The sequence below is a fragment of the Mustela erminea genome, chromosome 5, assembly GCF_009829155.1.
Source record: "Mustela erminea isolate mMusErm1 chromosome 5, mMusErm1.Pri, whole genome shotgun sequence".
NCBI classification, from domain to species: Eukaryota; Metazoa; Chordata; class Mammalia; order Carnivora; family Mustelidae; genus Mustela; species Mustela erminea.
In genome coordinates this window covers 37,442,418-37,456,631 of record NC_045618.1, presented here as the reverse complement: position 1 = coordinate 37,456,631, position 14,214 = coordinate 37,442,418, and the positions used below count along the sequence as shown (strand labels likewise).

Sequence of the window (14,214 nt, the reverse complement as noted above, 5' to 3'; positions counted from 1 at the left end):
TGGAGCACTGCAATAGTAAAGGCCAAATTCCCAGGTCAGGACCTCTGCACAGCCAAGAAATTTCCAAAACGGGAAAACCAAATGATGTTCTGACAGCCTCCATGAGAACAAAAGGCCAGGGCTGCTAGGCGCAGGGGCGGTGCAACTGCTTCTCACAGGTCAGGTCACTCTCTACCGTAACTCTTTATTATTGTTGTTGTTCTTTTTTTGCATCCTCAGGAGCAAAGCTCTTTTCTTAAAGGAAGACCTATTTATTCGATGATTCATTCAGGCTCCAGGGAACGGATTATAGCCACAGAAGTAGTCTTACCGCCCGCTCCAAGAAGCCCGGGCCGTCACGAGGTGGGAGTGGGTGAGGCGGTCTCAGAGGCGCGCCCGGGGCACGCTGGGAGCCGGGGCACCTTGGCCGAACTGACCCGGAAGGGCTGGTGCGTGGTAACCCCGGTTGCCGTAGCAACCGAGCCGCGCTAGCCCTAACCATCCGCATCCTCCCGTCCAGCCACCTCCCGGGATGCCGCTGCAGGTGAGCGATTACAGCTGGCAGCAGACAAAGACGGCGGTGTTTATCTCTGTGCCTCTCCGGGGCGTCTGCGTCAGAGACGCGGACGTGTTCTGCACAGAAAACTATCTGAAGGTAGGAACTCGAGTTGTGCCCGCCGAGTCCCCGGGGGTGTGGTCCCGAGCTTCTGAGAGCGCGGCTCAGTATACGACACCCGCGCATTCTTGCAAATAAGCGTTCTAAAATTTAGTTCTTTTTTTTTTTTTTAAAGTAGAATCTCATGAGATGATACCTCATCTTTGAAAGATGTCATCAGACCAGAGATTATTTTTATCCAGGGTTTCTTCATATGCCTTGTTAATCGGATAAATTTATAGCAGGAATTTAAGAAAAGGGATCTGGACGTCTATCACTTGTTTCTTAATGGCTGTGTCTTTATTTTGTTTAACTAAATTAACCTCTGTTTACTCCCGTCTGAATAGGTCAACTTTTCTCCATTTCTATTTGAAGTGTTTCTCTATGCACCCATAGACGATGAAAACAGCAAAGCCAAGATTGGGAATGACACTATTGTATTCACATTATATAAAAAAGAAGTGGCCATGTGGGAGACCCTTTCTGTGTCAGGTGGTAAGTTTTTTACCAAAAGATGTTCATCTGGTTGTGCTTTTTATATTTTATACCTTAAAAAAATTTTTTTTTTCAGAACAACTGTTTCTCTTCTAGAAGAAAAAATAGGAACGTGAGCATGATTTAAATGACATAGTGCTTCAGCTGCTGCTTAAATAACATAAAGATTGAATCATTCAAAAGTTAAAGCACATTTATAATAGCTATCAAACAGATGTGAGCTTGTATTCTCAGAGGATAAGGCCTCTTGGTATGATCTTTATTGAGCACTTATTTTGTATTAGACATTAACACATCTGGTAATCCTTAGAACAACCTATTACTTGGGTTACCTCCTACCCATCCCCATTTTTTTTTTTTTAAGGTGAGGCTACTGAGACACAGAAGTGTTGAATAATTGGCACAGGTCCCAAAACTAATGAGTGGCAGCCTGGAACTGGAGCTTTAGCAATTTGACTCTAGAGCTGTGGTTCCTAACCCTGGCTACGTATTTGAATCACCTACAAAACTTTAAAATAATACAGATATCTGAAACTCATCCTAGACCAACCAAATCAGTTTCTGTGAGTGTGAAAATCTTTCCAGGGATTATAGTGTGCAAAGCTGAGATCCTCTGTTCTCTGTACTCTCTTTTTTTTTTTTTTTAAAGATTTTATTTATTTATTTATTTGTCAGAGAGAGAGAGGAGCGAGAGTGAGCACAAGCAGACAGAGTGGCAGGCAGAGGCAGAGGGAGAAGCAGGCTCCCGGCTGAGCAAGGAGCCCAATGCGGGACTCGATCGGAGGACGCTGGGATCATGACCTGAGCCGAAGGCAGCCTCCCAACCAGCTGAGCCACCCAGGCGTCCCTGTTCTCTGTACTCTTAATGAGTACTCTATTCTTCTGCCACAGTTGACTTTGTGGTTGAGTAATTGCCCTCTGCTGCTTTGACTTTATTTCCTTCCTCCCTGTTCTAGTTGTCATGTATTCTAGGGCTTTATATCTACTGCCTGAAATTTCCCTTAGGCCTCTGGCATTAAGTCTTGAGTAGGAATTACTGACAATGGGGAGATTGCAGGCTTTCTTTTTCTTTTTTTAAATTTATTTTTTAGTAATTTCTACACTTGACTTGCGGCTTGAATTCATGACCCTAAGATCAAGAGTCACATACTCTTCCAGATGAGCCAGTTAGGCACCCTGCAGTCCTTTATGATAATTATTTCTTGATACCTTGCAGTGGAATTTAATTTTGTGATCCCCAAGACCAGGTAGAATTTTTCTCTAAAGTCTAGTATTCAGCTCAGAAAATACTGGCTAAGGTAGATTACTATAGCCAGGTTACCTTAGCTCTTTAGTGGGTTCCAGACTAACTGAAGAGTTTTTAAAAACCACATTCTTGCTGTCCTCCTCATTTCTTCCTTTGTGATTCAGTAATTCTGAGATGGGGCCTGGGACTCTGTTGTGAAACACACCCAGGGTGTTCTGACTTCTTACCTAAGATCAAATGTAAACACTTTAATTTATTTCAGTTCTTGTTGATGATATTAATTTTAAAGTAAGATGGTCCCAGAACCATCATCTATTTTACAATGGCTGATTTTAAAATAAACAGATTGAGAATGGTGGGACCGCAGGTGATTCTGATGACTGACCAGGCTTGAGAACCAGTGACTTAAATGTTTGTGTGTGTGTGTCTGTCTCTCTCCAGGAAGTATTTTGTCTGCCAACTTTTTAGGATATAAAGGAGAATCAAGGAATGCCTAGGTGGCTCAGTTGGTTAAGCGTCTGCCTTCAGCTCAGGTCATGATCCCAGGGTTCTAGGATCAAGTCCCACATTGAGCTCCTGCCTCAGCGGGAAGCCTTCTTCTCCCTCTGCCTGCTGCTCCCCCTGCTTGTGTGCTCTCTCTCTGTCTCTCTCACTCTTTCTCTCTCTCTCTCTCTGACAAGTAAATAAATAAAAAAGACAGAGAGAGAGAAAGAAGAATCATGTCAGAAAACCTGTTACTTTTCCCTACATGACACTTTCTTCTATGCCAAATTCTCTTCTTAATGTCCTTGGCTATCTTTTCCAGGAGTGGAAAGAGAATTTTATTTCCTAATCATGATCTTCCTCTCTAATTTACAAATCTGCTTTCAATACACACCTGCTTGAGTCTTCTCTTTCATGGTAATATGGTCACCCATTCCAAATTTTGACCATTTAAAGCAAGGTTTAACAAATTCTTTCTGTAAAGGACCAGATAGTATTTTGAATATGAGGAGCCCTATGGTTTCAGTCACAGTTACTTAGTTCTTCTGTGGTAGCACAAAAGCAGCCAATAGACAATGCATATATATGGACACCAAAATTTGAATTTTATCTAATTTTTATGTGTCACAAGGTATTATTTTGATTTTTCAACTATTTAAAAATGTAAAAAGTATTCTTCACTTGTGTGCTAGAGGAAACAAGCAGCGGTTTAGATTTGGTCATAGTGTGCCAACTCTGATTTAGATTGATCAGCATAGTCTTAAAACTAGCTTATGTAATAAGTAATGAGCATTGATTTTACTTCAAAAACCAGAGTTGAAATTCCTTTAGAAATCAAACTCAGTTACATAGCAACTCAGTGAAATTATTTCTTTAACAATTTTGTTTCTCACATGAAGTGTGTGGAACTCCAGTCTATATGCCAAGTCTTCCTCATTTTTCAGAACATAGTAGGTTAGTTTTCTTCTGAAGTTTTTTCTTGGTGTACTTTTCATTATTTTTCAATGTGAAAGTAGGTTCTTTTAGCTACCTTTATCCTTGAATCTAGTCCAGTTGTCTGTCACTGTTATTAAACAGGAGGAGGGTTGGGAGAAGTTTCAGACTTAATTCCAGTCCGAAGGCCTAGTTAAGATCTTGAATTAGTAAAAATTCCATGCTTCTTTTTTCCTTTGCCTTTTTAAGGCAATTTCTTTGAATATTAAAATTCCAGACTTTTTAAAAAACTGTTAACTGAAATTTAGCATTCTCTTCCATCATGAATGTAGGCAACAAACAACAGCTGTATCAACAAGTATCACGAAGACATTTATATTATGAAGTACATTTATCTTTTATACTCACTACTTTGAAATTGTAGTATTTATTACGCTATCACAAAACAAATCTCATCTTCTCATCTAGACCTCATAGTGATGATTTATTGTGATTAGGTTTCTAAGCAAATATCCTTGGTTTCCTGAAAGAGAGGGAAAAGGATAAATGTGTACTCTTTCCCTCCATCCTGTCCCATCTCCCTCTCTTTACCACTTCCCCCCTTCCCTTTACAGCTCTCCCTTTTATGTCCCTCTCCTTGTGCTCAGTGTTTCCCCTCTCACTCTGATTCACCCTTCCTCTTGTTCCCACTTCCTCTCATTCATATTTTCTTTCTCTCTCCTTCTCTACCTCTGTAGTAAATAATTGCTGTTACAGTTGCCTGCTTACCTTTTAATGTTAGCTTCTTGGCCAGTTTAATATTGAGAAATGCTTTCATTTCTCCATGTGAAGTTGTCCTCCCCCGCCCCCCACCCAAATTGCATCCTGGATCAGGGTGTTAGGCAGTTTTCTCCTAAGTAAAACACTCATCATAATCCTAATTTAGTGATATTTCTTGTTTTAGTTGACAAAGAGATGATGCAAAGAATAAGGGAGAACTCTATTTTACAAGCACAAGAAAGAGCAAAAGAAGCTACAGAAGCAAAAGCAGCAGCAAGGCGAGAAGATCAAAAATATGCACTAAATGTTATGATGAAGGTAAGTTGCAGATTGATGGGAAAGTCTTCTCATTAAAGATGTAATAGTAAACTCTGTGAGGATAATTTATTCCAATCACTGTACTTCCTCACTTCTTTATTTATACTTTGGTTATAAGACTTACTATGTTATAGAGGCTCTCTATTACTTCCCTGTGTTCCTAAAAATCTATATGAAAGTGGAGAGTATAAAAGTTAGATAATAGATTTACTTGTCTCAGGGAGAATGTTCTATTTCCAAGGGAGTAAAAAATTATAATTTTCTATGGTAAAAGTGTTTTACTTCTTTTTCAATCTTGGAAAACATGGATATGACTATTTAAAACAGTAAGAGCCTAGATTGAACACTGAACACTGACATATTAATATCTTTTTAACTGTTGAGGCTTCCAAGTTAAAACTTTTTAAAAAGAAGATTGATTTATTTATTTAGAGAGCAAAAGCACATAAGCCAGGAGAGGAGCTGAAGGAGAGGGAGAGAATCCCAAGCAGACTCTGACTCCCAGCTGATAGTGGAGCCTGGTGCTAGACTCAGTCTCACTACCCAGAGATTATGACCTGAACTGCAATCAAGATTCGGACACTTAACTGACTGAGCCACTCTGGTTCCCCTCAAGTTAAAGCTTTAATTAGCAATATATTTTTTGAGATATAATTCACATACCATATAATTCACCCATGTAAAGCTTACAGTTCATTAGTTGATAATATTTAGAGAAGTGTGACCATCAGCACAATCAATTTTAGGACATTTTCATTACCCCAAAAGAAACCCTGTGCCTGTTAAGAGTCACTCCCCATTTCTCCCACTCACTCCAGTCCCAGGCAACCACTAATCTGCTTTCTGTCTTTATAAATTTATCTATTCTGTTTTTTACAAGTTAAAAGTTTTTATTTATTTTCTTGCTACTGAGTTATATGAATTCTTCTATATTTTGCATATTGGAGAATGAGTTACGGGTAACTGAGGAGTAAATGGAGAAATTACAGACGGTTTGTCCATGATTACAAGACAGATAAGTCCATGACAGAATATGGCCCAGAGAGGAAATATTTATTGGTTGGAAATAAAATCTTAATATCTTGAAAATCTTTCTAAAGGTAATGGGAACTCTTTAGGGATTTTTCAGCAAGAATATCAAATTAATTGGGTTTGTATGTTGGAAAAGCTCATTTTGGCTAATGAGTGTGGAGTGGTCGCACGGTGGAAGCAGAGCTTTTGTATTTTTAAGATGGAAGAACCTGAGCATATTTATATGTTGAAGAAGAAAGCTAGTAAAGAGGGAGAAGTTGATAATACAACCAAAGGAGGGGATTGATGATGATGATGGAACAAGTGGGATGAAGTTTGGAACAGGTGAAAAAATTAGTCTTAGCTAAGAGCAGGATATTTTATCTTTGGACGCTAGAGGGCAGGAATAAGGAATAACAGGATTAGGAAAATTCTTAAGGACACAGACAGTTAAAAGAATCCTTTGTTTTCAGGGTGAAGGAGGCAAGAGGGAAAGAGATTGAGGTGGAGGTATGGGTTTTGAGGTGATTAATGAAAGTTTGGAATACTGATGCCAAACTGATCTTCTGACGCATGCTCTCTTTGTCTGACAGTTTTGACTGCTATTGCTTGCTTTGTCTGTCTTCTTTACTATTTTGTATTGTAGATTGCCCTCTTTTCTTTTGAGTTTTGATTTTGCTTTGTTTTCTTCTTCAGAGGAAGTACTACTACACTTTTGCGCTCTGAACTTTTAACTTAGGTAGATGAAATTTGAAGTGCTTTCTTCTGTCATTTTCATAAAGTTGAAACCAGAAATCTCAAACTGTGAAACCACTTTGTATAATCATGCAGATGAGGTATGAGTTGCTTTCTGAAATTGTCTAGGTTATACTATAGGGTCTTAAAAAGTTCTTATCAGTGAACCGGATGCCCTCTTTATTGGAAGTACGTACAATGTACAAAAACCACAAGGAACTGCTTGGCTTTTTTTAAAATTATACTTTTTAATAGTAATGTTCATGTTCCTAGCATTTTTTATATGCCCAGCCCCTCCTTTTTCTGCATTTTCTTCCCTTCCAAAGCACATCAGCACTATTGACCCTATTTACTTTCTCATCATCCTGCTTCTTGCTATTGCATGTTTAACATTTTCCCTATAAACCATTCTTAGGGCTCTGTGTTTTGGTATCTCCTGTTCTAATTCCTTTGACCTATTCTTTATATGTGAAATCTTCATTCTCTTACCTTATTTGTTATTAACAGTTATTACCATCATAAGACACCTAATTGTGTTATTAGTGTACTCATTCTTTGTATCACTATTCCTTTTGAATTTTATTTTTTACCTTTATTATCTCTGATATTTCTTATTGAGAAGTTTTACAGATCAAATACATTTTTTTTGTTTGTTTTTCCTTCAAAGTGCTGCCATGGTGGCTTTTATTTTACTTTTAAGTATTTTATTACTTTTATATTATATTACTTTTTTTTTTTAAGATTTTATTTATTTATTTGACAGACAGATCACAAGTAGGCAGAGAGGCAGGCAGAGAGAGACAGGAGGAGGAAGCAGGCTCCCTGCTGAGCAGAGAGCCCGATGCAGGGCTCCATCCCAGGACCTTGGGATCATGACCTGAGCCGAAGGCAGCGGCTTAACCCACTGAGCCACCCAGGCGCCCCTATATTATATTACTTTTAAGTATTTTACTTTTTAGTTTTATTGAGGTGTAATTGACAAAAATATATATTTAAAGTGTACAATCTGAACTGTTGATATACATGTATTTTGTGAAAGGAATCCCATAGATAAGTTGATTAATACATATATCACGAAGGGAGGGAAAACTAAATGGGAAGAAATTTGAGAGGGACACAAACCATGAGAGACTCTGGACTCCAAGAAACAAACTGAGTGTTACAGAAAGGCGGAGAGTAGGGGGGTGGGGTAATTGGGCGATGGTATTATAGAGAGCACATGTTGTGATGAGCACTGGGTGTTATAGGCAACTAATGAATTGTTGATGCTAAATCAAAAACTGATGATGTACTATATGCTGGCTAACTGAACATAATAAAAAATACATGTTCGATGGAATTAAAAAATACATATATCACTTCATATAGTTACGCTTACATTTGATCTTAGTGCTTACTTACAGCTAGAAATTTATACCGTTACAGCTTCTCCCCATTTCCCCTGCCCTGGAGCCCCTGACCTCCACCATTCTGCTCTGTTTCCATGAATTCAACTTGAAAAAAAAATTCTATGTGTAAACGATATCATGTTATAGTTCATATAAATTATGCATATGTCATATATAGTATATACATAATATATGTGTATGTGTATGTATATAATGAGCATAATGTTCAGGAGAAGAGGTTGGTATATGCTGATATACCAGGGACGCCAGCCACACCTCGGCCCTGCCTTCCGGCACTCCTCCCAGTGCCACAGTGATTCAGCATTAAGTGCCAGTTATATGCTGGGAAACAGGGTCCAGGAGCTGTGAATGTTCCTCCTACATCCTTGACTGGGACTGTGTACACAAACCCCACACCTGTGCACACTCTTCCAGGAGAGTGCTGGGGTGTCCCTTCCACCTCCCTGTTTATCCCCACCCAGCCATGTCCCACTCAGACCCTCCAACCCAGCCTACCCTGTGACTATTGCTTCCTCAAGGCTGTACCTAGAAGATTCTTCTTCTCTTTTAAGGAAAACTACTTTTGTTGCTTTTTAACTTCTGAGATGTCTTGTAGAGCATAAACAAATGAAACAAAACCTACTTTCCTCCCTGGGGTGGTCTGGATCCAACACACACTCCTATCGTGATGTCCTGGACTCAGCACCAGGAGGGTCTCCCTGTAGAGCCCTTAGGGGTCTCAGAACAGAGCCCAGCTTCTGGCTCAAAACTTGGAGAGTGAGTCCCAAACTCCGGGCATTCATGTACCACCTCCACAATTCTTGTTTTAACTGAGGACCTCCTGTTCTCTTCTCCTTTAATATTTTCTTTGATCAACATATTTTTTTATTTTACTTACGTCAAACTTTAGTCTTATGTTAAACAACATATCCTGCCATCAATCTTATGTGCTAGTTATGTTTTTTCCTATTACACATGAAAATAAATGGATACCTATTTTTTTTAAATGTGTGTGTAATGTGTATGTGTATGTATATACACACTGCATATCACATTTTCTTTATTCACCCACCAGTGGACACTTAAGATTGTTTCTATAGGGGTGCCTGGGTGGCTCAGTCAGTTAAGCATCTGATTTCAGCTCAGGTCTTGATCTTGGGGTCCTGGGATAGAGCACCATGTTAGGCTCTCTGCTCAGCAGGGAGTCTGCTTCTCCCTCTACCTCTGTCCTCTTCCCCTCCTCAAATAAATAAATAAAATCTTTTTAAAAATGATTATTTCTATATCTTGGCTATTGTGGATAATACTGCAGTGAACGTGGCATGGTATGTAGACACCTTTTGGAGATAGTGATTTTGTTTACTTTAAATATGTTTGTCTATTAGTCTATTATAGATCTTTTTTGGAAAAATGACTAGTCAGGTCTTTGGCCTACCTTAAAGTTCTTATTTATTTTCTTGCTGAGTTATAGGAGTTTTTCTGTATTTTGCATATTAACCCCTTATTGGTTATATGGTTTGCAGATATTTCTCCCATTCAGCACATTACCTTTTCATATTGTTGATGTTTTCTTTTTCTGTACAGAAGCTCTGAAGATGTAGTCTTGCCTCATTTTTGCTTTTGTTGCCTTTGCTTTTAGTCTCAAATCTAAAAAGTCATTGCCAAACCAATGTCAAGGAGATTACCACCTATGTTTTCTTCTAGGAGTTTTAGGTTTCAGTTTTTATATTCAACTCTTTAATCCATTTTGCATTGATTTTTTTGTATGGTCAAGGTGGGGGATCCAGTTTTGTTATTTTGTATCTGAATATTGATTTTTCTCTATCCTTTTTTTTTAATGAATAGACTATCCTTTCATCATTGTACGTTCTTAGAACTTTTGTCAAAAATTAATTGATCATACACGTATAGGTTTATTTCTGGGCTCTCTGTTCTGTTCCATTGATCTGAATATCTGGTTTTTTTATGGCAATACCATACTGTTTTGATTATTATAGCTTTGTATAGTTTGAAATCAGAAAGTATCATACCTCCAGCTTCTTGCTCAAGATCGTTTTAACTAGTCAGAATCTTTTTTGTTTCCATATAAATTTTAGGATTTTTTTTCCTATTTCTGTGAAAAAAGCCATTGAAATTTTGATAGGGGTTGCATTGACTCTCCAGATCACTTTGTGTAGTGTGGATATTTTAACAATATTAATTCTTCCAATCCATGAACATGTAATATCTTTCCATTTATTTGTGTCTTTTTCATTTCTTTCAGCAATATTTTGTAGTTTTCAGTGTACAAATCTTTAATTCCTTTGGTTAAATTTGTTCCTAAGTATTTTATTCTTTTTGATGCTATTGTAAATTGGATTTTCTCCTGAATTTCTCTTTCTGATAATTTGTTGTTAGTGTAGAAATGCAACTAATTTTTTTATATTGATTTTATATCCTGAGACTTTACAGTGTTATTTTCATAACTGAATAGGAAATGAATGGGTGATAAAATTACTAGTAATTTTTTTGTATATTCTGTGCTCTCCCAATAATAAACACATATTTTTTCATAATAAAGAAACTTTTTTAAAAAGAGGGCAATACTTACCTTCTTATGGTTATTTTTCCTAACTTTTTAAAAAAAGGATTTATTTCTTTATTTATTTGTGAGAGAGAGAGAGAGAGAGAGAGACAGAGAGCGCACAAGGGAGCACATGTGAATGTGTGTGTGCACATGTGAATGTGTGTGTGCACATGTGAACAGGGAGGGGCAAGGGGAGAGGGAGAGAGAATCTTAAGCAGACTCTGATCTCATGAGCCTGAGATCACGACCTGAGCTGAAACCAAGAGTCAGATACTTAACTGACTGTGTCCCCAGGCACCCCATTTTTCCTACTTTAATTTCTTTTTGCTCTAACAGGAATGTACTGATTTTCTGTGTGAATCTCACAAATTTCTAAGCATATGAGAAATTAATTTTAGCTATTAATGTCGTAACATCAGAAAAGGCAGTAATCTCTGACAGTGCCTTTCTTATATATTCATTTTGTCAAGAATGCTGACCTACCTCCTTTTTGTGTAAGTATATTCCAGATTCACAGCATTTGTGTAGAAGTAAACTTTCAGCAATCCTGTGTATGTCCAATTTTTTTTCTTTATTTCAAACTTTTTCATCTTCTGTAGAGATGTGGTTAAAATTCATTCATTCATTCATTCTACCCATTAGGGTATCTGTTAACTTTGGAAAGAACAGAGTGTGAAAGAAGAGAAAAATTGAAAGAACCAAAGTTGTTGAATGGTTCTTGTCTTCTCAACATCAAAAGCTTTTGAGATGGAAGTAGTAGAATGCAATTAAGCATCTCTAAAAAGGAAATTGTTTGCAAACATCAGTTATCAGAGATGAATAAAATTATTACTGAGCAGCAAGGATAAGATGAAGATTAGGGTACAAAAGTATATTAACTCATTTTCATTGGCCCAAACCTGGTTTGAGAAACCTTCTCTTCTTCAATTCTGTCAGTTTTGGTCTTTGAGGGTTTTTTGTTTGTTTGTTTGTTTGTTTTTAAAGTACTCTCCACACCCAGGATGGGGCTCAGACATACAACCTGGAGATCAGGAGTCACATGCTCTACTGACAGCCAGAGAGGCACACTTGTTCTTTGAATTTGAAGGCTACTCAGGAACTTTGTAACATGTGTAATATTAAATGTGTTGATACAGTTTCTGTGTATAGTAAATTTTGGTACATGCTTAAGAAAAATTTCTCCATCAGTAAGCTGAAACTGAATCTTTAAAATATACCAAACAAATCATGATACGGTTATGAAGTCATATAGTGTAAAAACAGAATTTTCTACCACCTAATAACTTCTGTTGAAGGAGAGAGAGAGAACTAATTAGTGTAATAAGAGTTTGCTTTTATCCTTGGATACATGTATAGTTTCCAAATTACTTACAAATTCTTGTGCTTTTTATAGTTAAGTTTGGATTTCAATGTAATGAAGTAAACTGAAAGGGAGAATAACCCTTGTCCTAATTTGTTGGAAAGCTGAACAAGTTCCTGTCAGTAATTCATGAGTTTTATTTTTGGTTTGTGAATTAATTAGCCATTGGTTCTCCTTATAGCTCTTACTGATTTCTTTGGGCCCTTTCACCTATTTTGAAAATCTGCCAAAAGGAAAAGAGAAGTGTCTTAGTTGGCTCAAACTATCAAAACAAAAAACAACAGATTGCATGGCTTTAAATGACAGAAATTTATTTCCTTATAGTTCTGGTGGCTGGGAAGGCCAAGCTCTAGGTGTGGGTCAGTTTGGTTTCTGATGAAGACTCTCTTCCAGACTTACAGATGACTGCCTACACACTCTATTCTCACATGGTGGAGAGAGAGAGAGAGAGAGGGAGAGAGAGAGAGAAAGCTAGCTCTTTGGTATCTGTTCTTATAAGGACACTGATTCTGTTTTATTAGGATACCACCCTTATGGTCTTATTTAACCTTAAGTACCTCCTTGTAGGTCTTATCTCCAAATATTGTCACATTTGAGGGTTAGAATTTCAACATATGGATTTGGGGACCATGGTTTTAGTTCACAGAAGAGAACTACATTTTAGCTTGGGCTGTAACAGATGTCTATCTTTCTAAACACCAGATTCCCATTTCCATAGAACATAACTAAATAATTTCAGAAGTTTATAACTTTCAAGAAAAAATTTAAAACTATATTTATTAAACTTTAGACTGAATTTTAATTTTCTTTCTTAAAGGAATTCATTATTAGAATGATATATAGCTACATGTGGGAGGTAATACTTAAAGATACTTTTACCTGGGACACCTGGGTGGCTCAGGCATTTGACTCTTGATTTTGGCTCAGGTCCTTATCTCACAGTTGTGGGCTAACCTGCAGTTGGACTCTGCACTCAGTGGTGAGTCTGCTGGAGATTCTTTCTCCCTCTGCCCCTCCTTTCCCTAGAATAAATAAACCTTTAAAAAAAGAGATATTCTTACCAGGAATTTTTGCATATTGTCTACTTTTTCCATTAGAATTCTTACCATACCAAGGAATTTATTTTAAATTCCATGTCTGATTATTCTTACATTTGTGTTATATCTGAGTCTGGTTCTGTTGGTTATTGTCTCTTTATGTTTGTGTTTTTCTTGCCTTTTGGCATGTCTTGCAATTTTTGATTGAAAGCTAGACATGTATCAGGTAGCAGAAACTGAGGTTATTAGACTGTTAGGGTGTCAATTTATTTTAATAGGGCTGCTGTGGTTTTTTTTTTTTAAAGATTTTTAAAAATTTATTTATTTGACAGAGAGAGATCACAAGTAGACTGAGAGGCAGTCAGAGAGGGAGGAAGGGAAGCAGGCTCCCCACTGAGCAGGGAGCCCGATGTGGGGCTCGATTACAGGACCCTGAGATCATGACCCAAGCCAAAGGCAGCAGCCCAACCCACTGAGCCACCCAGGCGCCCCAAGGGCTGCTGTGTTTAATGTTAGCTGTGGCTGTAGGTATCAGAGGCTTTAAAGGTCTCTAGTGTCTGATATATTTTTTTAAACTCCACCTTTGACTCTGGTCTTCTCCATTTATTCATCTTCTGAAAGAGTCTTTTTGCCTGTCAAAGCTGAAACTAGAGCTCTTTTATTATACACACACACACACACACATATGTTGTTGTAAAACTTTTTAATGGTTGCTAGGTGTACTTTTAACTCATAAGAATCTACTTCAAGTAAACACTGACTCAATTCCAGTAAAATATAGCAGCTTTCCTCTAATACAACTCTGTTATCTTCCTCTATCTTTGGGTTGCTTTGCCATTCATGTGTATGTATTTGTTATAACTCAACAATGTATGTAATAATTCTACTATAAAAATTGTCACTTTTTAAAAATCATAGGTTTTTAAAGAAACCAAGAGATTAAAGGCAAGGTCTTTTTAAAAATTAAACAATATAATATAATGTCAGCAGTCCTTTTCATGATTTGTTTTATAACTGGAAATTTGTACCTTTTGACTCCTTTTAACCCATTTTACCCAACCCAGCAACCCATCATTGGTAACCACTTTGATCATGGTATCTATGAGCTTAGGGTTTTTTTGTTTGCTTTAGATTCCACATATAAGTGAGATCACATTGTATTTGTCTTTCTCTGTTTTGTTTCACTTTGTATAATGCCCTCATGGTCCAACCATGTTGTTGTAAATAACAAGATTTCATTCTTTTTTGT

General features: G+C 37.4%; 1 protein-coding gene across 1 annotated transcript in view; it reads left to right on the top strand.

Annotated features, from left to right (window-relative positions):
• The window catches only part of DNAAF4 (dynein axonemal assembly factor 4), a 78,203-nt gene that overhangs the window by 28,399 nt on the left and 35,590 nt on the right, over nucleotides 1-14,214 (top strand). Inside the window, exons 4-6 of the mRNA XM_032342633.1 lie at nucleotides 220-634; nucleotides 982-1,129; nucleotides 4,735-4,868. Coding sequence (XP_032198524.1) covers nucleotides 512-634; nucleotides 982-1,129; nucleotides 4,735-4,868 — 405 coding nt within the window. The 5' untranslated portion in view covers nucleotides 220-511. The remainder of the gene's footprint in view (nucleotides 1-219; nucleotides 635-981; nucleotides 1,130-4,734; nucleotides 4,869-14,214) is intronic.